Raw genomic sequence first — 22,110 nt, forward strand, 5'->3', positions numbered from 1 at the left:
TAGGGAGGGCAAGGACAAGGGGAAAAAATGAGAATCAAGACCTATTATGTAAAGGTACAGAATCCCAATGATGAATGTAACTGTATTGTATACCTAGATTGTACCAATAAACTCAATAAAAAGAAAAACAAATAAAAAGAAAAAAATAAATAAATAGTGCTTATCATTAATATATTTTACAGAGATCACTTTTGTAATTAAGCTCTTACTACTGTATTTTACTTGTTTTAAATTGCAAAAAAATCATTTAAATTGAGACTAAATATGGAAGTATGATTGCATAAAGCATTTCAGTACATCAACACAATGTTTTTTGGACTTCTCAGTGCAGATTAGAAAAAAAAAACTAGTTGGCCAGGTGTGGTGGCAAACACCTGTAATCCCAGCAACCGGGGGGACAGGCAGGAGGATCACCGTGAATTCAAGGTCAGCCTGGCTACATATTAAGTTCAAAGCCTACCTGGACTACACAGTGAGACCCTGTTTCAAATACAAAAACAAACGAACAAACAAAAAACTGGCAAGTATTTCATCAGTGAAGCATTAGGGATCAATGATAACAAACTCACAACTGTTAGTATTTCCTGGAGGATGAAGGTTACTTTCTTCCTTCTGAACGGTATTTTCCATATTCCAGAGCAAATAAGCGTTATCCGGTAGCCTATTTTATTAATTAATTTGGGGGGTCTCCTTCTGTAGTTCTGCCTGGTCTCGAACTATGTCACCCAGGCTGGCCTCAAACTCGTGGTAATCCTCTTGCCTCAACCTCCCAAGTATTAGGATTACAGGCACGTGCCATCACACCTGGCCGTAGTCTATTTTAATTATTCAAGGTTTTTACTGACCTCATTTTTATTTGAAGTTTTAATTTAAACTGATTTCCTTAATGATTCAAACATGTCACCTAATTAACATCAACTGGACCAAATAAAACAATAATAAGCAAATTGCGATTTCAAAATATGAAATTTTAAAATACAATATAACTTTAGTACTTATGGTATTTTTTAGTATTTCTGTGTTAGGTTCTTTTTGTGATCCACAAGATAAAATTTTAAGCTTTCCTCAGGCACAGAAATGTCATTATATAAATACAGTATAAGGATCACAGAATGTATTACAATTATGGATCATGAGTTTATTTCACAATGTGAAGTGAGTGCAGAAGGGTGGGTGCATTCTACTACCCTCTGCTACACACGATTATTAAATTCACACACTATGTCATGTACTATACTATTTTTATAAAAATTTAGTCTATATGCAAAGATGCTTTTCTCACCTGGAATGCAAGACTAATATATTATCTCCTTAAATTAGTTCACATCAAAGTTAGGGCAGGATTATAAATTCTGAAGAGAAAAAGCCATTTTTACGACAAATTATAACTCACCACATGTATGTGTGCAATAATTAAGATTTATTTTTTTTACGTTTAATTTCCATTTTTCAAGTGGCAAAATCCAGTCTTGTATCAGGTTTTCATTTTCATTCACTGAATCAAAAATATGTATTCTCTACAACAGAAACGCTAAATTTATTAGACACCCAGACATTTCTGGACCTTGTAAGAAACAGCAAAATCTGGTAAGCAAGTTTTATATGCAATGGTATCAAATTTAGGTTACTACTTTACAACTCTAAAGGCTGCTATTAGTCACCAGGGTTCTTAAGTCAACAAATTCTACTGTTTTAGAGATTCTCCCTCGGTTACTGGGTATTATAAAGATGGTTAAGGAACCTAGGGATTTTATTTTCCCTTCTCCATCAGAGCCTTACATTATGAAACTACGCTTAATAGCAAGGCACTTCACAACTTCCAAAACATTGTTTCATCTGCCCTTCGAAACATACAAGGAGGTAGGCGAAGCAGCTTTGCGTCTATTTTAATGGGGACGAAGGAAAGAGAGGTACTCAGGAGAGATGACACGGGTCACACTTAGTCTGCACCACTTCAGCCCGCCAGACCCCATAGTCCCACTCCAATCCTCGGCCAGGCGGTCCTGACATCCGGCAAACCTGTGCAGGACACCTGGGCCTCGCCACCCTTTTCCTGCCTCTCACAGACCCCACAGGACACCGCACAATGCTGGGACTCACTCACATGCTTTCCCCAGGTAGGTTCGACTCATCCAGACCTTTTCCGACAGCCTGCCTAGGGATCCTTGTCACAGAACAGAAACCATCACCCAGCAGCCGTAAAGCAACCTTGCCGCGCGACGCGTCCCCACAAACTTGAGTCGCAACGTGACGTCACGCTTGCGACGCCAGCAGTGTTGCTCGCCCCGCCTCTTCGGAGGGTTTAGCAGCCTAAAGAGAGGCTCTTTGAATTCCCTCAAGGGCACCTTTCTGCCCGTGACGTTCCGTCTGGTTCTCTGGGTCTTTGTTAGGGTTTGTAAGGACTTTGGCGCTGACGGCACCATTTCATATTTGCCAAAAACTTCTGGGAGAGATTCTTGAATTGTGAGCAACAGTTCCCTCATTCACGAAAGTGGGAATAAAAGTATGCCCTCGGGCTTATGGGAAGAAGAAATCCCTGAAATAGGAGCTTGCTGGCCTTCCTCACTTGACATTCTCGGAGAAGCTGCCCCAAATTGCTGGGGACTCTTGACTGCAACGATGCATCTGCAAACCAAGTATCTGACATAATAAAGCTGACATGTAAGGAAAGGAGAGCAGAACAGTAACTTAAAAATCCTTAGCTTTTGGGCTGGGGATTTAGTTCAGTGGTTCCGCCACCTGCCTCTCAAGCGCAAGGACCTGAGTTCGATCCCCGGTACCACCCCCCGCAGAAAAGGAAGAAAAACAAGTGTGAGGTGGACACAGTTCACCCAAGGCTAAGTTGTATGCCTGGATAGAAAAGTGTCTGTTTCCAAGGGAGTTGTTATACTTGAAGACATGTAAATTATCGACTGTTTTTCTTGACAGTAGAGGTGGCAGGTCAGCACCCAATGCACTTGAAAAAGCATAAGATGTCACTTTGTGCTGGTGACAAACTGTTTCACTAATTCAAGCAAGAAATACCTCAGGCAGCAGCCCACTTTTTCTACTTTTCCCAAGCTTCTCAAACATGACATTCTTTGTTTTAGTGAAGGGTTCCCAAATGTACCTCTTATTTCTGCTTCTTTCTGCTTCTGTTGGGAATAACACAATCATCTACCCAGCAAGCCCTTGACTATCCCTTTCTTAACTCTCACTTAGACCCTATGCCCTTCACTTCCCAGTCTCTGAACCTGCTAGCTACATCCGAAGCGCCTAAGGTAGCATTTTTAAAATTTTTGTTTTATATTAGTACATGTTTGCAATTCACACAGTTTACAGTCATCTTCGGAGTGGTTACATGTATTTATTAGCTTGTTTCTTTTTTAAAAATTTCCCTGCCCCCACTCCCTTCTTCATATTTGTTGATATTCTCTTTGTTCATTTGGTTGGGGGGGTACTGGGAATCAAACTCAGGACCTTGCATTTGTTTTTGTTTTTTTAATTGAGTTTATCGGTACATTTTAGGAATACAGTGCAGTTACATTCATTGTTAGGATCTTGTACCTCTACATGACAAGTCTTGGTTCTCATTTTTTCCCCTTGTCCCTGCCCTCCCTTCACCCCCTCCTCCCCTCCCCATTTACAACCACTTTATTTCCATCTTTTCATTTTCTCACATTTTTTCTTTTCCCTTATTACCCTTCCAATACCCACCGCACCTTCCCTACACCTTTAGCCCCCTTTTTCCCATTTCACAAGTGTCAGTTATCTCAATAGGATCTTAGTTTCTCTGGTGTGAATAAACTGTAATAGGACCTTGCATTTGTAGGCAGGCAGTGGCACCACTGAGCTAAATCCCCGGCCGGATACTGTCTTAGTTCATGTTATGGCGCATAATGTTAACATTAATTTGTTATTAAGTTCCTCTACATGGCATATCTTTATTTCCCCTCCCCTCCTCACCCTTGTCCCCTTGGAAAACTTCTGTGTTGCAAGAAATGCATCCCCTTTCCCTTTCTGTCCATTCTATATCATTTCTTTGTTTATACTTTTTCTCATCCAAATGAGATATATGGTATTTAAACTTGAGTGTCTGGTTTGTTTCACTCGCTTATATTTTTCAAGTGCATCCATTTTCTTATATGTCTTTTTTTGACATTTTATAGCTGAGCAGTACGCCATTATATATATTTTATCCAATCATCTGTTGATGGAAATACAGGCTGATTTCCAAGATTTAGCTATTAATTGTGCTGCTATAAACAATGGTATGTATGTATATCTGTAGTATGTTGACAAGCTCTTTGGGGAAGATACCTAGCAAGAGGTTAGGTGGTTCATGTAATTTCTAATTTCAGTTCATTAAGAAAGCTCCATACTGAATGGTTGTACTAGTTTACATTCCCACCAATAACACAGGAGGGTTCCTTTTTCACCAGTCATGTCAGCATTTATTGATTTCCTAATGATTGCCATTCTTTCCAGAGTAAGATGGAATCTTAGGGTTGTTTTAATGTGCATTTCTCTAATATCCAGTGATGCTGAACATTTTTTCATATATATCTGTTGACCATTTGTATTTCTTCTGTGAAGTGTTTGTTCAATACTCTTGCCCATTTCTTGACTGGGTCTTTATCATTAGGTTTTTTTGTTTTTTGTTTTTTGTTTTAGCTCTTTGTATATTCTAATTATTAGTCCTCTGTCAGGAGTAGCTAGCAAAAAAATTTTTTGTCGGCAGTCTTCACTTTGATTCTTTTGCTGTATAGAGAAGCTTTTTAGTCTGATATAATCCCATTTGTTTATTCTTGCTATTTCTTGTGCAATTGAGGTTCCGTTTAGAAAATCCTTTCTTATACCTGTCTTCAAGTGTTTTACCTATTTTATCTTCCAGAGGGTTTAATGTTTGTTTCAATATTTAGATCTTTGATCCATTGCAATTTTAATTTAGGGTGAGAGATAAGGGTCCAGTTTCATTCTCCTGAAAAATAGATAACCAGTTTTCCCCAACACCACTTGTTGAATAAGCTATTTTTCCTTCCTTTTGGACCCTTTGTCAAAGATCAGATGGTTGAGTATGTCTGGGAAGATTTCTATTCATTCTATTTGATTGTTTCATTGATCTAGTTACCTGTTTTTGTTGCAGTCTGAGGTGACATTTTACAAGGCAGATTCCTGCCTGAACCCCACGCTGAAAAGACTCTGAATTAGCTTAGTGATGGACCTAGAAATTACATTACTTAAATATCATCTTCATCTCTACTATTGCTGCCTTGGAGCAGGGCTTCTTGTTCAGCCCCTCAGCCCCAAGATTTAGTCTTGCTTGGCTCCAAGTGACTGGATTGCTGCCAGAAGGATCTCTTACTGTAAGATCATCTTAGGTCTGAAAAATTTCCCCCTCTTATTTCCCTTTAGTTTGTTCTTTTCCTTCTATTATTTTGGGCTCTTTCACAGAAATAGGATAGACAGTTTACATTTCAAAGCTGGAGCCCACTGTGGTGACCCTCACCTGTAATCCCAACACTCTGGGAGGCTGAGGCTGGAGGATTCCAAGTTTGAGTCTGTGTCTCAGAATAAGAAAGGGGCTGAGCTCTTCCACTGTACAGTGTCCCTAGATTCAATCCCCATTATGGGGATTTAATAAAAAGTTAAAAGCTCAAAGATCTGAGTCCATCAGACAAGTATGCTGAAAATTAAGTGGAACAAAAGGGCAGAGACTCAATTTAGTATTTTCACTTATTTCTCTCTCAGATGCCTGTTGTTCTCCAACACAGACTATCTTACTCTCTTCTGAAGAACAAAAGCCCTCAGAATTTGGCCAGCGAATAGGTGGATGGTAAAAGTATGTAAACCACTCCTAAATGAATTTTGAATCCTTTTAGCTGATTTCTTCACCCCTTTTTCCAGAGGCCAGTTTCTAAGATTATAGGCTTCTGTGACACAAATAGAATGAACTGTTGGCTCCACTACACTTGTTAAGAATTTAGTGCTAGGCCTGAGGATTTAGCTCAGTGGTTCCATCACCTGCCTCGCAAACTCAAGGTACCGAGTTCGATCTCCAGTACCTAAATAAATAAATAAATAAATAAAAGAATTTAGTGCTTCCAAATAGCTGAACCCTTTGCTATTGATTCTAGCACGTTCTTCCTATTATCTTTTTTCCCCTCTACCCTAGAGGATCTACTACTCTTTAAAAATCCCTTTATTAGGGGTTAGGAGTAGAGAACTTTCCCAGCATGCATAACACTGTAGGTTTGATCCCCAGCACTGCCAGGAAAAAGACAAAAAACAAAAAAACAAAAAAAAATTCTTTACTGTCATTTTCAGATATGAAGAGGGAGTAAATGGAGAAGGCTATGTGTTCAAGCCATCTTTTGACCAGTAACCCAGACCAGACCATTTTAAAATATATCGCAGCTCAAAGCAATCTCCTGCTATGAGAATAAGAAGCTTCAGTGGTACTCCTTGCCTGCATCTTAATATTCAGACTCTAGCAAAGTAAAGACATGTTCTAGGATGACTGGTACTAGTTGATAACTAGCCACATGGCACCTTGAGGATAATGGTAGCACATCCAAGTTGCAGAGTGCAATTTACTGGGGACTTACTGACAAAGGAAGCATGGTCCTGGGCAGCAAGACCAGTGGCTCCTCCAGATTTGGGTCAGGAGACAGGATCAGAATGAAAGTGACTTCATCCAAATTAAAATGTACCTAGTTTACCTCAAGCTACTATGAAGGATGCCAGCCACATCTCTGGAGTGCATGGTGCCTGTGTGCAACATACACTGAATGAGTGGTTTTGTCCATTTTCAGCATGCAGGGAATAAAGACTAGGGTCACCCATGGCAGTCACAACTCTAGATTGCTGCAGCCAGCTCAAGCTGAATCCCTACATTAAGATAGTCAATCATCATCTATCCTGATCTGTCACAGGCCACTGCTCCCTTCCCTCCATGCTGCACATTTCTGCACCTGTTACTGTAAGCTCTAACCATGAGGCTGTCGGTCCTCAGCATACCAAGTCCTTGTTTCACACCTGTATCTTAGCTGGGTCTCTGGCTGAAATCCCCTTCTCTTACCATGACTGTGTAATGAAAGCAGTTTAAATATCACCTCATTGGTGTTCCTTTCTTCCAATCCTTCAGGATTCACCCATCTTCCTCTACCTCCTATTCCACAAACCCAGTACACTTTTGGGATGGGCTGTCACTGGCAGAGTAGCCCTGCAAACTTTTGTTTGGCATTATGCCAAGGATGCAAAGCCCTGATTGCTGCTTTTGTTTTTAAACAATTTAACCCTAGTGCTATACCTTGCTTTCCAATTATTTTCATACATCTCTTTCCCACCTTGATACAGAGGGACTCTCTTCAAGCAAATACAAAAATTTCTTAAGTACCTGGCCAATTGGTTATATCTGCTGCACAATGCCTCACATCTTTCAGCAAGAGAAACACTAAATATGAAGAGCAGGGATGACACAACTGGGTACAATGAGCATCTGCTCTAAAGTATTTCTGAGGTGAGGGCACCACACCCCTAATTTTTACAATTCCAAGGACCTACTTTCATTTTTAAGCAGTACTGGATAAGGAAGCCAGGGTCAAGAACACCTTACCCACTAAATAGGTGTTGAGCATCAGAGTAACAGCCCAGGTTATGCATGAACTCAAGGAACAGGTTCTAGCAGCTCAGGTTCTTTCCCACTGGTCCTCACAAAGTGCTTCTCGAGTGGGACAGGCCTCAGCTGAACCCTCTTTGGCTTCCTTCTTTTTCTGATCCTTCTCCTCAATGTGTTTCAGGAAGCTTTCTTGGGTCTTAATAGCACTTAATATGCTACTCACAATAATCCTCTTAGCAAGAATCTTGCCCTTCCTTAACTTGCTTTTTCACAACAAAGCCAACAGCATGCTGAGTGACCGTTTTGTCGTGGTAACATTTGGATGGCATTCCTTTTTGAACAGCACACGTTCCCCCTTGATGTCTACAATAGCACCTTTTGTAGATCTGCACGTGACCAGAGGAACAACCCCATGTTTTTTGAAAGGCCTAGAGGACATACACCAGGTTCCTATCCTCTCTCCCTTTGCGTTCGTCATTTTGGCCAATTAATGGAAGATGGTGATTCTAGCTGAAAGGGCCTGTCTGTTCTTTAGCCAGGTCATTTTCAGGGTTTTTCTGAGTCAATTTCAGAGTTAGTACTTTCCCTAGGCACAGCAAGCTTGCTCTTCCTATAAATAGTACCTATCACTCTCTTGTAAGACAGCTCACACACATCTAGGTTACCCTGGTGGAATGTGGGAACACGAGAAACATGCTAACAGGGAGTGCTCATTTTGCCATGAGTAATAAAGTTGCCTTTCAATACAGAATCTCTTGCCTCCTGCCCTGTACCAGTAAGTAACAAGTTACCTTCTCCTTCACAGGTTATACTCCCAGAGCCTAAGGTGATGTGCACTTCTTATAGCACCTGTTAACAGCTGCATTATTTCCAAGCCCGACTTCCTGAATTCTGAGTACTTTGACAACAGAGATTCATGTTTTGTACACCTATTTCCCCAACTGTATTTCTCCCCTGCTCCATTCCACTTTGTGTTGCAACTATAGGAAAGTATCAAAAGCCCTCTGCACCCTGCTGATTCAAAGCACCTTCTACTTATTTCTCTGCTTCTCTTCACCCTGTTACTGTTTCATATAAACATTTTTTTCTGTATTAATTTTGAAAATCCATGCCTGTATTCCAAAAGATCCTGTTAGGCACTTTTACAGCATATATCTCAGTTGGTATAATGGTTTACCGTGTGCTTATATAGTGTTCGGCTGTTCCAGAAACAGCACAGAAACACTGGTGGCTGGGTTCATTCAGGCACGATGCCTGGTAGGTGACTATGCATGAGTGCTCTGCTGGGTCTAGTAGCACATGCCTGTTATCCCAGCTACTGAGAAGACTGAAGCAAGAGGGTCTCATATTCGAAGCAGTCTGAGTAAATGTAGAGAGAACCTGCCTCAAAATGAAAAAATATAAAGGCCTGGGGATAAAATATACAGGCCGGGTAACTCAGTGGTAGAATGCTTACCTAGCAAATGTAAGCCCCAGGGTTCAATCCCCAGTACTGCACCAATTAGAAAGGGGGGGAAGTAAAAGAAGTCAATCTGTTTATGAGAGTGAACCTGTAGTATAACAGAGTCTCCAGAGAAACACAAGAAGTAGCATATAAGTATCTGGAAAAAGATTAAGAAATTGGCCCCCATGATCGTAGGGACTAATAAGTCTAAAACTTATAGGGCAGGCCAGCAGGGTAGAAACTCAGGCAGAGTTCCAATGTTCCAGTCATAAGGGGGCCACCCTCTTCCAGAAACCTCAGTTTGCTTTTAAGGCCTGACTTGACTGGATGGATGTAGCCACTCATATTAGGGAGGGCAATCTATTTTACTCGAATAGCCACTGATTAAAATGCTATACACTTCTAAAAACTATATTCACAACACCTAGACTGGCATTTGAACAAGCAACAGAGCACCACAGCCCAGCCAAACTGATAGAAAAAATTAACCATCGCTCATGTCGTATCTATCCATATGTCAACACTAAAGTCAAACAAGCAGTTTTCAACGAAGCAAACTCCATGACTGAGGAGGAGCACTTGGAATCTCTTTGTAGTCATTTTCCATTTTCCCTAAGTGTAAGGTGTAAGTTACAGCACTATGGGGTAACCTGTAATTTCAAGGTTATAACACTGGTTCTTGCCATCAAATAAAATCCAAGCTACGTGAGCAAACAATTTCTGTAAACAAAAAGCAGATCTGCATTGTACACTATAGTTCACTAAAAAGTGTCTAAAGGACATATGAATTTTTCTTAAGAGAAGGCCGGACATTCACACTGACCTCTTAAGGAACACACCGGCAGTTTCCTAGAGGAGCTGACTAGTTCTACTTGAAACCAAGAAGACAATATCAGAAATAAAAGTATGCTATAGGCTCTAGGGCAGTGATGGGGAACCTTTTAAGAGATGAGTGCCTAAACTGCAACCCAAAACACACTTACTTATTGCAAAGTGCCAGCACTGCAGTTAAACCGGATACTGAGGCTTTACTTTAGAAGAGAAACAACTAGGGCACTAGCATGTGTGCCACAGGTCTGCCACCACTGCTCTAAGACAATATTTTGAAGCAATACTGAAATGTTTGAATATATCATTTACCTATGGTGATATACTTGCTAGATTCCAGAGGAGGAAAGCAAAAGATGTCTAAAGCTTGTATGCCAGAGTATGAAGTAATCATTGAAAATATGGATTAATAGAACAAAGTATTTAAATGAGGATACAATGCAGAGAATGGTAATGTCTATTTATATATTTACTTGTGGGGGAGGTGCGGACAGGATCTTGCTGAGTAGTTCAAGCTGGCATTAAACTACTCATAGCAATCTTCCTGCCTCAGCCTCCAGTACTGGAGTAACAGGTGTGCACCCCCACATCCGACTATAAACTACTAAACCTTTTTTGAAGTGTTAGGTTCATAGCAAAACTGAGCTTAATTCCCATATACAGACTCTTAGCAACAGGTCACAGTAACACTAGGAGATGTCCTAAGGAGCCTCTTATACTTCAGTCTTCCTTATCTACCCTGAGCCCTCTTCCCCCACACTCAACATTATCAACATCCTAAGGTAGCACATTTGTACCAATGCTGCCTTGTAGTGTTAGGCAGAGTAGAGTTTCACTGCCCTAAAAATCCTGTGTCCTCCCAGATCATCTTTCCCACCCTGCTACCTTGGCAACCCCATCTCTTTTTATTGTACCCCTAGATTTGTCTTTTGCAGGCTGTTACATACCCTGGGATTATACAGTATATACACTTTCAGCCTACCTTCTTTTCCATACTAATATGCACTGAAATTTCTTGTCCTGTTATAGTTTGAAAATGCATGTCTTTTTAGCATAGAATAATATTCCATTTTCTGGGTATAGTGCAGTTTATGTATCAGTGGTTTGATTTTTTTTTGGAGGGGGGTATCAGGGATTGAACTCGGGACCCTGTGCTTGCAAAGCAGGCAGCAAAACCACTGAGCTAAATCCCCAGCCCCATGTTTTGATTTTTTAAAAGCACTTTCTCAATACATAAACACTTTGAGAATTTAAATCTCATTTCCCCAAGTGTTTCCAAAGAACTTCCCCTGCAATAATGCTTACTTAGCATTCCATTCTCTGTTTTCTTTATTTGTTCTTTCTCAACTAGAAATTTGGCCAGGCTTATAAGGGACAGCCTATTTACTGAAATGCCTGGATCAAAGAAATAAGAGCTGACTTGCTGGTGCCAAAAATGGAGCCTAGGACTGGGGATTTAGATCAGTGGGGCCGCCACCTGCCTCGCAAGCACAAATCTGATCCCCAGTACTAAAAAAAAAAAAAAAAAAAAAAAAAAAAAAAGCCTAGATGTTGTCTTCATTCTCTTCACCATAAATGCACTAAATGTGACCGTTTTTAAAAAGGACACACACACACAAACATACTTATAACATATATTTGTCACAAGAGATCACAAAGAGGTCACAAAAAAGTAGGCTTACTTTTAGTTCACAATATAGGTCCTGTGAAAACACATTTCATTTCTCTGCAGTTTACAATACTCGTATAAATTTAAAACAGTTAAACACTTGAAACTAAATAGGTAAAAAAAAAAATGTAACAATAATGCAGACTTCAAAAGTTTGTGTGAAGTGAAAGACCATGACAGAGAAATACTAAATGTGTAGAATTATCAAACCATAAGAGCATTTTCTTTTATAAAAGCATCCTGATAAAACAAAATAAAAACTAAGGAAAACATGAAATTCAAATCCGATATTTTGGTTTAGTACTTTCCCTGAGTCTCTTGTTTTTAAAAAATCAAATGTAAGTAAGGCCATTTTAAATTGACCCATAGGTCTTACCTCCACCATGCCATGGGGAATACATTTAAGACAAGAGGCTACACACGCTGAAATGGTCCCAGGGCTTTGAAATGCCAATCTGTCAGTGCTGCTGCCATAGGGTCATCTGAGCCACTGCCACACATGATCTTAAAGAACTACCAACATTTTACCTTAAAGATCTGCCAAATTACAACCATGAGACTACATACCAAATACACATGAATGAGTGCAGTTATTAATAAATAGTAAAATTCTAAATGGATTTTCATATTATATACATCAAGTTGTGGTAGCATGACATATAAACACTTTTAAGCTTAAAAAGTCTTACAGAAATATTGGGCACTGGCCTGTGAGCTGGCAGGAGTGCTGCCATCCTAAGCTAAGTGGAACCATTTTAGAGTTAACCCAAATACACATGAATGAGTGCAGTTATTAATAAATAGTAAAATTCTAAATGGATTTTCATATTATATACATCAAGTTGTGGTAGCATGACATATAAACACTTTTAAGCTTAAAAAGTCTTACAGAAATATTGGGCACTGGCCTGTGAGCTGGCAGGAGTGCTGCCATCCTAAGCTAAGTGGAACCATTTTAGAGTTAACTTTCTGTTTTAGTGACTAAGTTTTTGTGTCCTAAGACTGTAGTTCCTTATCTTTGTTACCCAGCCTTTATAATTGCCAAGGTCACTATTACCCATGATAGTTTATGTTTATGCCTATTTCTTCTTATCTTGCTAGACATTTTGTGCTGCTCTGAAGTTTCTCAAACTTAACAACCTTCGAGTTTTTTGAGTCATCTGGTGTTTTATGACGTCCTGACTCTGTAGAAGTTTCCTAATGCTTGTTTTAGGTCAGATAAGATTGTTATGGTATTATCATGTCCCCTCCTCTTAGGTTTGTGGTTTTTTGCTTTAAAAGTCTGATGCTTGCCTGCAATAAACGTCGCCTTGATCAGACTCCTGTCTTGGCATCCTTCTTTCTCTCCCTGCCCCATCTCCGCCTGATGCTCTTTCAGCTTTGAGCACCTAAGACAGTGCTCTGCGTCGCCGGCTCGCGACAAGTGGTGCCCAAACAGGGACCTGACTGATGCATCGATCTTGGTGGTAATCGGAACTGCCTGCTGCAAAAAGGGTCTGGCCAAACTGACAAAAGAGGACACCACTGCCTGAAATGCCTGGCGGGGAAAATCCTCAGAGAAGCAGGTATCAATGGGGCACATAGGTTCAAAGACGAAGTTCAGTACAGTAATTCAGAAATTACTCCGGGAGAGAGGAATTAAGGCAAAGAAAAAAATATTGTTTCAATTTCTTGATTGTGTGGATGAAGTTTGTCCTTGGTTTAGTGATATAGATGAAATAAATGAAGATGTTTGGGCTAGAGTAGGAAGGGAATTAAATTTAAAATTAAAGAGTTGTGGTTCTGAAAATTTGCCAGCTAGTACTTTTTCTTTCTGGTCTCTGATAAATGAATGTTTATTAAAAAGGGATGTACAGGATTTAGAGAAACACCTTAAAGAAGCTAAGGAGACCTTAGAGGAAATGAAGGAAATTAAGTCACAGAATTCAGAACATAAGGAGAAAGAGTCAAAATTATATCCTGATCTAACTAAAATTCAAGAAAGCTCCTCAGAGTCTGAGGGAGAAAATGAAGATGATGATGATCTTGTAGGAACTGCTTTCACTTCCCGCCCTCCCCCCACTGCCCCTATGCTAGAGGTTAAAAAGGAGTTTAAGGATCCTAATAAAGATATGACCTTAGAAGTGGAACAATTAAAGAAAAGAGTTCAATTGGCTAAACAAAAACAGTCACTTTTCCGATAGAGGAAACAAAAATTGATACGAGTTCCATTATGTAAAGGAAAAGCACTTAATAAGCTTACCCCTCTCCAAGAGGCGTTGAGGGAAGCCAAAAAGGAAGGAGAAAATTTAGGCAGTCTTAGTTCTTATTCCTATCCCGTTATTGAAGAGTTAGATGACCAAGGACAAAGGGTAAGAAGACATAAACCTATAGATTTTAAAATGATCAAAGAATTAAAAACAGCTGCAGCTCAATATGGAACAAATGCTCCATTCACTCTGGCTATTGTTGAGTCTTTGCAGTTATCTTATATGACTCCTAATGATTGGAAAATGGTCTGTAAAGCAGGCTTGAGTGGGGGTAATTTTCTCTTATGGAAGTCCAATTTTTTTGATAATTGTAAAGAGACTGCCCGCCAGAATGTTCTTGCCAATATGGGTCATGTTAACTTTGAAATGTTGTGTGGTGAAGATGCTTATGAAGGAACCTATCAACAGATTAATTACAACCCTACTGTCTATGCACAAATTGCCCTAACTGCTCAGCTGTAACTTGTCTTTTGGCCTCATGTTGGGAAGGAAATAGAACTTTTAATAGATATGCAGGACTAGGACGGATTCCTCTAGCCCAGTGGACTTCTGTGGAACTCGAACAACATTATCATACCACAACCTTGATGATGAGATCTAAGCGGGATTTTGGAATCTCGGCTATCATTGCTGCGATCACCGTGGCTGCAGTCGCTGCTGCTTCCGCAGCTGTTGCCGCTGTTGCACTGTCCCAGACTGCCACACAAGCAGAAAGCATCAACCAACTGATAAATATATCCACCTCAACCTGGTAGGATCAAGAAGAAGTAAACAGCCATCTTTATGAAGGACTTCTTTTGATTCAAGGGCAAACTTGATTTAATGTCTGAAGAGATAAATGATCTATATAGATTGGTTAAAAGTGCTTGTGATCCTAGATTTGATTTTTGTATTACACCTATCAAGGTTAGCAATGCCACTGTAGAAAGGGAATTGCTCCGAAAAAATTATGGACCTTGGACTGCTAAATATTTTAATTTTACCCAGCAATTGTCTAAGAAAATTTATAAGTTATCCTCTATACATGTTAATCCTCTTGAGATGGATACCACTTTTATTAATAGGATTTGGGAGAATTTAAAGAAGTTGTTTGATCCTTCCTGGATTGTGATATATGTTTGTTTAGGAGGTATTGTTTTGGTTTTATTGTTAGGAATAAGATATTGGTTTCGATATAAACAAAGACAGGCCTACATACAGCGCAAGACCCTACATGCGCTCTTGGCCCTTAAAGAAGGTTCCTCCAAAAACTTGGGTATTTACCTCACTCAGATAAAAAGAGAGCTTCAATGAGGGTCTGGAAAGTCAAAGCGGGTAAGAGGAAAAGGTTTGACTGATCAACCTAAGACAGCGGCTTCTGTTAAATCTTCATCATGTTATAGGCCTATAAAACAGATGACTCCAACGACGGCTAAGACAGCCAAATGCTTTTCCCAACCTAAGACAGGCTCAGACATACCCTTGAAAAACATCAAAATTTATAAAACAAAGGAGGAATTATTGGGCGCTGGCCTGTGAGCTGGCAGGAGTGCTGCCATCCTAAGCTAAGTGGAACCATTTTAGAGTTAACTTTCTGTTTTAGTGACTAAGTTTCTGTTTCCTAAGACTGTAGTTCCTCATTTTTGTTACCCAGCCTTTATAAGTGCCAAGGTTACTATTACCCATGATAGTTTATGTTTATGCCTATTTCTTCTTATCTTGCTAAGACATTTTGTGCTGCTCTGAAGTTTCTCAGACTTAACAACCTTTGAGTTTTTTGAGTCATCTGGTGTTTTATGACGTCCTGACTCTGTAGAAGTTTCCTAATGCTTGTTTTAGGTCAGATAAGATTGTTATGGTATTATCATGTCCCCTCCTCTTAGGTTTGTGGTTTTTTGCTTTAAAAGTCTGATGCTTGCCTGCAATAAACGTCGCCTTGATCAGACTCCTGTCTTGGCATCCTTCTTTCTCTCCCTGCCCCATCTCCGCCTGATGCTCTTTCAGGTTTTAGCACCTAAGACAATGCTCACACAGAAACAAGAGTTCATAGGCAAAGCATCCCAATCTACTAAACGTGAAATACAAACAAACAAACAAAAAAACAAACAAACAAAAAACAGAAACCACAGAAAAATCCATTAGCTTCTAGTAAAACAAAGCAGAAAAAGGTAATTTTAAGTTGATGCTTGGAAAAGGCCATTCTTATTCAGAACAAGTAGGTGTCTCCTTAATCCTTGAACAAAATTGGCCCCTACTGTTTTATTTGATCACTTAATCTCAATAAGTATGTGTATATACATATATACATATTCAAGGATTTATGATTCCAATGATCAAGCACTTCAAGGATAATGGGTTTGCAGGAATTTAAAAAAATTGTTTCTACTTCAAATGTATTTTTTGCTGGACTTGTACATATTTTTGAACATGTTTTTTCTAGTCAAATTTAGGAAAAACATAAATGACCAGACTTAAGTTTTATAACCATTCTTGGGGCATCTCAAGAACACATGCATAGCAAAGATCTGCTAAACTCCACATCTCCCTCCATCACAATGAAATTTCAATTACAAATTCATTTCAAAAAAATGAACAATCACGCACCATCTCAAAATTCAGAGGTGTATGACACTTTCATATTCCTATTAATTGTTAATTATTATAAGTACCTCACTGCACAGATGAGTATACTGTGGCACAAAGTTTTTTTCTTTGAAAGAGTTGTCTATCTTTAAAAAAAAAACCTTGGCCTGGGGATTTAGCTCAGTGGCACCATGCCTGCCTTGCAAGCTCAAGGTTGTGAGTTTGATGGCGGTACCTAAAATAAAATCTTAAGAGTTGCTTATCTTAATGTTTGGAAACATGCCCATAATCCCAGTTACTAGGGTGGCTGAGGCAGGAGTATCACAAGTTTAAAGGAGGCCAGCCAGCCTGGGAAGCTCCGAGAGACTGCCTTAAAAATGGGGGAGGGGGGCTGGGGATTTAGTTTAGCACCCAATGGGTTCAATTCTTAGTACCACTAAAAAACGTTGAGGATAGACAGGAAAGCTTGCTGCTGCCGGCTTCACAAGTGCAAGGTCCCAAGTTTGATCCCCAGAACCAAAACAAAAAAACAACAACAATAAAAAAGACAGGAGAGCCAAGGTCAAAACTACAGCCTGGCCAGGGATTTAGCTCAGTGGTTCTGCTGCCTGCCTCACAAATGCAAGGACCCAAATTTGATCCCTGGTACCAAAACAAAACAAACCTACAGTCTGAAAGACAGAGATTAGACACATGTGGGTTGAATCAATTCCAACTTTGCATGAAATGTTATATTAACTCAACCTATCTTTTGTGCATCACACCTCCTAGTTGGCACTAACCTCACAATCTAATCCATTAATAGATGTGGCAAATAGCACTTACACCTGCCTTCTCTGACTCAACGAAAAAGGCTATCCAGTGTAATTTAAAAAAACAAAACAAAACATGTTGTATTATATGTAATGAGCAAAGTTCAATTATAGTATTTGGTACCCTTTTCAGAAAAAAATCTCAAAAATAATAAAGGTAAATGCAAGCATGTGGCATTTCATGTTTTATGTACTGAGTGAACAGATGAGTAACCCTTTCATGACCAACTTTCTATCTTGAAGCAACATTATATGCTCCTACCAGTTACCATTCCAATTCTACAGGGTATTTTCCAGTGAGACAAGCTGTACAATGACCATTATTTTCAAAACATTCCAGACCATTTCCATTTTGCTGAATCATAATATCATGCCTTTTCACTTTTTGTTTTTTTAATATTATCTCTGCTTGTACAGATGAAACCAGTCCTTCTACTGACAGATACACAACACTGCTTGCTCCTGCAGTGGGAAAGAGAAAAAAAATCAAAAGGCCATGAGACTTCCTTAGAAAGGAGGAAATTACAAACAGCATGATTTAAGTCAGAACATAATTTTCTCTTTAATCTTTCACTAAAAGACAAAGATGAACAAACAGACACAGAGATATCAAGAAAACTCAGCATTGATTTTTAAAAATTTTAAATATTTAGCAGATAACAACTGAAACAAATGATGCTTCAAGTCTAGAAGGCTTGAAGAGGAATTTTCTTGATTAAGGAAATAGTTTTTTTTTTCAAGGTCTCACTATGTAGCTCACTCTGGCCTGAACTTGAGATCCTCTTGCATCAGCTTCCCGAGTGCTGGGATTACAGGTATGGATCACCATGCCCGGCTTGAGAAAACCTTTTTTTTTTTTTAGAAAACACTTTTTAAAGACAGGGAAGGCTAGGTCTCACATTTAAACTCAACATCTACTTTACTTTTCCTAAGTCTTTGTCTATAAAGTGGAGACTATAACAGATAACATATATAGCATAGTTCCTGGCAAAGAGTAGGTGCTCACAGTATGATATACATGTGGGGTGCTATTCCCAGTATCTGGACCTGTACAGTTAGATACAATGCCAGGCATAAACAGCCAGTTTGGAGTACCAAAGTACAACAAACAGGACATCCTGTAATATTTAAAGTTCACATAGCCTCTGACTTTGAAAGGTAAAGGTCTTACTCAGTCTAATTTTTTAATTTTTATTTTTAAAATAAATTTTATTTTACTTTATCCCATTCCCCACTCAAGCCCCCCCCATGTACAAAAGTTTTGTTTCCATTTTATTCCTTCTATTTTCACTTTTTTACTTGTCCTTTCCTTTCTCCCTCCCTCTTTCCTTGTTACCCTTCCCATTCCCCAACATCCATTATATATTTCAGTCCTTATTTTCACATTCATTTTCTCACACTAGAGAAACAATGCGGTATTTAAACATGTGCCCGATTTGTTTCACTTGAGTATTTACCAGGATAATTTATTGTCTCATTATTAAAGGTAAGCTTCCCTAAGCACTTTACTTTTTAATTTGTATCCCTATCCAAATGATTTTATTAGCATCTATAAAATTGGTTTTGTTTTTCTTGGGACCTGATTTTGCACAGTTTCAACTGACTGTTTGCAGTGCACTCTCCCTAGAAACCCTTTTTCCCTTCTCTGGCTTCATCGTGTCTACATGCCCACCGCACCCACTTTTCAGAACAAGGATCAACACTAGCGCAAAGTGCTTGAAAACTGCTTTTTCTTAAAGGCTGACAAGCTCTGGATTTTATGTTACTAAACAGTGAAGCATAAATTCTATAAAATATGAATACCTACCAAGATATTCTGCAAGATGAGCAAATTCTGGTTTATTGGCAATGAGCTCCTCTTTTGTGGGAATGTTTATTCCCATGAAGCATGGATATCTGACTGGTGGTGAAGCTACTCGAATGTGTACCTTGGAAAGAAACCATTTCACACACTCACAGAAAGAATAATGACCAACATTTCTTACTGATCAATTACAATATAAAATTGTTCTATAGAATGTATTAGCAGAGTAAACTATAGAGAAGTAAACTGTAAGAACTATAAAATTTGTTTCAATAACAGAAGACATTTTTTTCTTCTTCAGAATTCCTACATTTCACTTAAGTGGCTTTACACTTCACAAAGTGCTGCCCTCATTTTCTCTTATAACACCTGAAAGATGCGTCTGCTGACCTCTTGTTTTAGCACATTAGAAAGATGCCATATTATCTAACAGGCTATAATAAAAACATTACTATCATAATAGAACTATTTTTGTCTATTAATATTTTTTATATTGTCAGATCTATTAACATGGCTATAATCAGTATGCGTATTTTTTTAACTATCTCATAAAAGGAAAGATCTGCCCTTGTGTAGCCTTCATGTAGTTTTTACATCATCATCATCATCATCATGATGTTGTATCACACTGATGTATCACTTTACTACACTATTTTTCTACAGGAAGATATTGAACCATTTCCAGGTTCTTTGTCTGTTCTTTCTTACTATTCTGGCAGATGTTGAATTTACTTTAGACTTTTGTTTCTACTACATAATTTTTGGGTCCCAAGGTGATTATCATAGTCATAACCAATTTTTTTTTTAAAGTACAGGGGATTGAACTTGCGACCTTGTACCTAAATCCCTCACCCCATAATCAATTTTAAAAGGGTGGAAAATCATAATCATAATCATCTTTCAAACCTTCTAAATGGACTAATTGTTTTGCGTATCACTTACTCCTATATTCTTTTCTTTTTAGATTTACTCAAATAACTTGTTGTAGATGGCATCTCATTTGCGTAATTTGAACTACTCAAAGTTAGAATAAGCTTTTAAATTAAAAAATATAACAATACAGTCAGACCTTGGTATATTATGGGTTTGGTTATAGGAGAATTGCATGTTTAAGCCCCGTCTGAGCAACTAAATGAGGCCTGGGTTACAAAAGAAAAAAAGAAAACAAGTAGAGGAATGCGGAGGTGGTGCCCCGGGAATGTAGCTCGGTATGAAAGCCTGAGTTCGGTCTTCAGTACAGGAAGGCAGGCAGGGGTGGCAATGGGATCAACCCATCGATGAATATGTATACAGATGTTAAGTGAGAATATGCTGCTGGAAATGAAGTCAACAGACTTGCTCAACACCGGCTTGCTGAAAACTTTCAGTTTTAATTTTTTATTTCAGTACTGGGGATCTAACTCAGGACTTGTGCTTACGAGGTCGGCATGGTGCCACTAAGCTAAATCCCCAGCCCAACCTTTAGTTGTTAACCATAGCACTTGCAAAGCAGAAAAAGCAAACTATAATATAATGAGGTACATCTGTATGTAGATACAACACACATACTAAAACATCATGTTATATACCATCAAAATATATGTTTGTCAGTTAAAAAAAGTAAGTTGAGACAAAAATTTTTCCAGAGATCAAAGTTATAAAATAATTCAATGGGTCAGATTTATTCCACCAAAACTGGTCCTAGGTCTTCAAATAGAGACAGCAAGCAATACTTTATGGTTTGAAAAACATTCTATTTTGTGGGCTTTGTTACTTTACAAATTGGTAAAAATTGTAAGCTTTTATATTCGGCTTTTTTAGGATTAAATTTAGTATGTAGTCTAACAATGGCTATTCCACGTTCTCCAAATTGCTAGTTTTTGCATTAAAAAAAAAAAAACTAGTATGAAAAGTTAATTTATACTGATCTATCCATTCAGATTCAATATACTGAACTGCAATTTCTATGTCAATATCATGTTAATTAATAATTACTGGTACTTTAGAACATTTTACTATTACATACCTCTTTTGCACCAGATTCTTTGAGCAATTTTATTATGGGTGAAATAGTATTGCCTCTCACAATTGAATCATCTATAAGAACAATTCTTTTGCCTTTAAAGTTGTCCGACAATACTCCAAACTTTTTTGCAACACCAAGTTGTCTTAATCTCATGTTTGGCTGAATGAAGGTTCTTCCTACGTATCGGTTTTTACACAGCACTTCCACATATGGAAGTCCACTCTGATAAATAAGAAATAAAGAGAAATGAGTAGAAACATACAAAATACTCTAGGCTCCTATTCCCCCTAAATTCTGCTGCTGCTGTAATATGTAGCTAAAACTTAAAAGTTCTCTCATCATGAACTTTCTATCCACCATCACACTATAATTTTTCTTCCATTAGTTTAAAATGGAAGGGAAAAATAATCTACCGAAAGGAAAATAACCTGTGGAGAAACAAACTCACTTGGCTAGAATTTTCAATACTTCCCTCTTAAGCATTATTATTCCTCTACCTTGGAAAAGAACAGGCACATGAAAACATAACTAAGAGTCAATGTAAAAAAAAAAAAAAAAAAAACTTGGGGGGCCAGGGATTTAGCTTAGTGGTTCCACCACCTGCGTTGCAAGTGCAAGGGCTCAAGTTTGATCCCTGGTACCAAAAGAAAAAAAACTTAGAAATATTACTGGCACCAGGCATGGTGGCACACAGCTGTAATTCTAGCACTGAAGAGGTCGTGGGAAAAGCCAGCCTGGAGTACAAAGACTGCTTTAAAAAAAGAAAAAAAAACAACACTAGCATAAGAAATTAATGAAAAAGAAAAAGAGATGCTTTTCAGGGGCAGGAAGTAACTTCATTTTTCAAGGTAACTTTCTCTAAAACATATACATATTCTTTTTTATAAGATGGGTGTGATGGCACATGCCTGTAATCCCAGCACTTGGGAGGCTGAGGCAGAATTGCTGCAGGTTCGAGGCCAGCCTGGGCTACACAGATAGTGAGATCCTGTCTCGAAAAAAAAGTTAGCCAGTTAACTCTGTGTTTTTTACCCTAAAGGTCCATGTATTAAGAGGCTTGCTGCTCAGTCTGACAGTGCTGAGGTGGTCTACAATTTTTAAGAGGTGGAGCACAATGGGAGGCCTCAAAGTCACATA

General features: G+C 38.7%; 2 protein-coding genes across 2 annotated transcripts in view; both read right to left on the reverse strand.

The window, feature by feature from the left end:
* The window catches only part of Aasdh (aminoadipate-semialdehyde dehydrogenase), a 32,265-nt gene extending 30,043 nt beyond the window's left edge, over positions 1-2,222 (reverse strand). Inside the window, exon 1 of the mRNA XM_010640269.2 lies at positions 2,105-2,222. The gene's annotated coding sequence lies outside the window, so the exon portion shown is untranslated. The remainder of the gene's footprint in view (positions 1-2,104) is intronic.
* Positions 2,223-16,739: 14,517 nt separating this feature from the next.
* Ppat (phosphoribosyl pyrophosphate amidotransferase) overlaps positions 16,740-22,110 on the reverse strand; it is a 37,259-nt gene continuing 31,888 nt past the window's right edge. The window contains exons 9-11 of the mRNA XM_010640294.3: positions 20,974-21,195; positions 18,972-19,092; positions 16,740-17,626 (exon numbers count right to left, since the gene is read on the reverse strand). Coding sequence (XP_010638596.1) covers positions 17,430-17,626; positions 18,972-19,092; positions 20,974-21,195 — 540 coding nt within the window. The 3' untranslated portion in view covers positions 16,740-17,429. The remainder of the gene's footprint in view (positions 17,627-18,971; positions 19,093-20,973; positions 21,196-22,110) is intronic.

This window comes from Fukomys damarensis, unplaced genomic scaffold (assembly GCF_012274545.1).
Source record: "Fukomys damarensis isolate Sample0158 unplaced genomic scaffold, DMR_v1.0_HiC HiC_scaffold_35, whole genome shotgun sequence".
NCBI classification, from domain to species: Eukaryota; Metazoa; Chordata; class Mammalia; order Rodentia; family Bathyergidae; genus Fukomys; species Fukomys damarensis.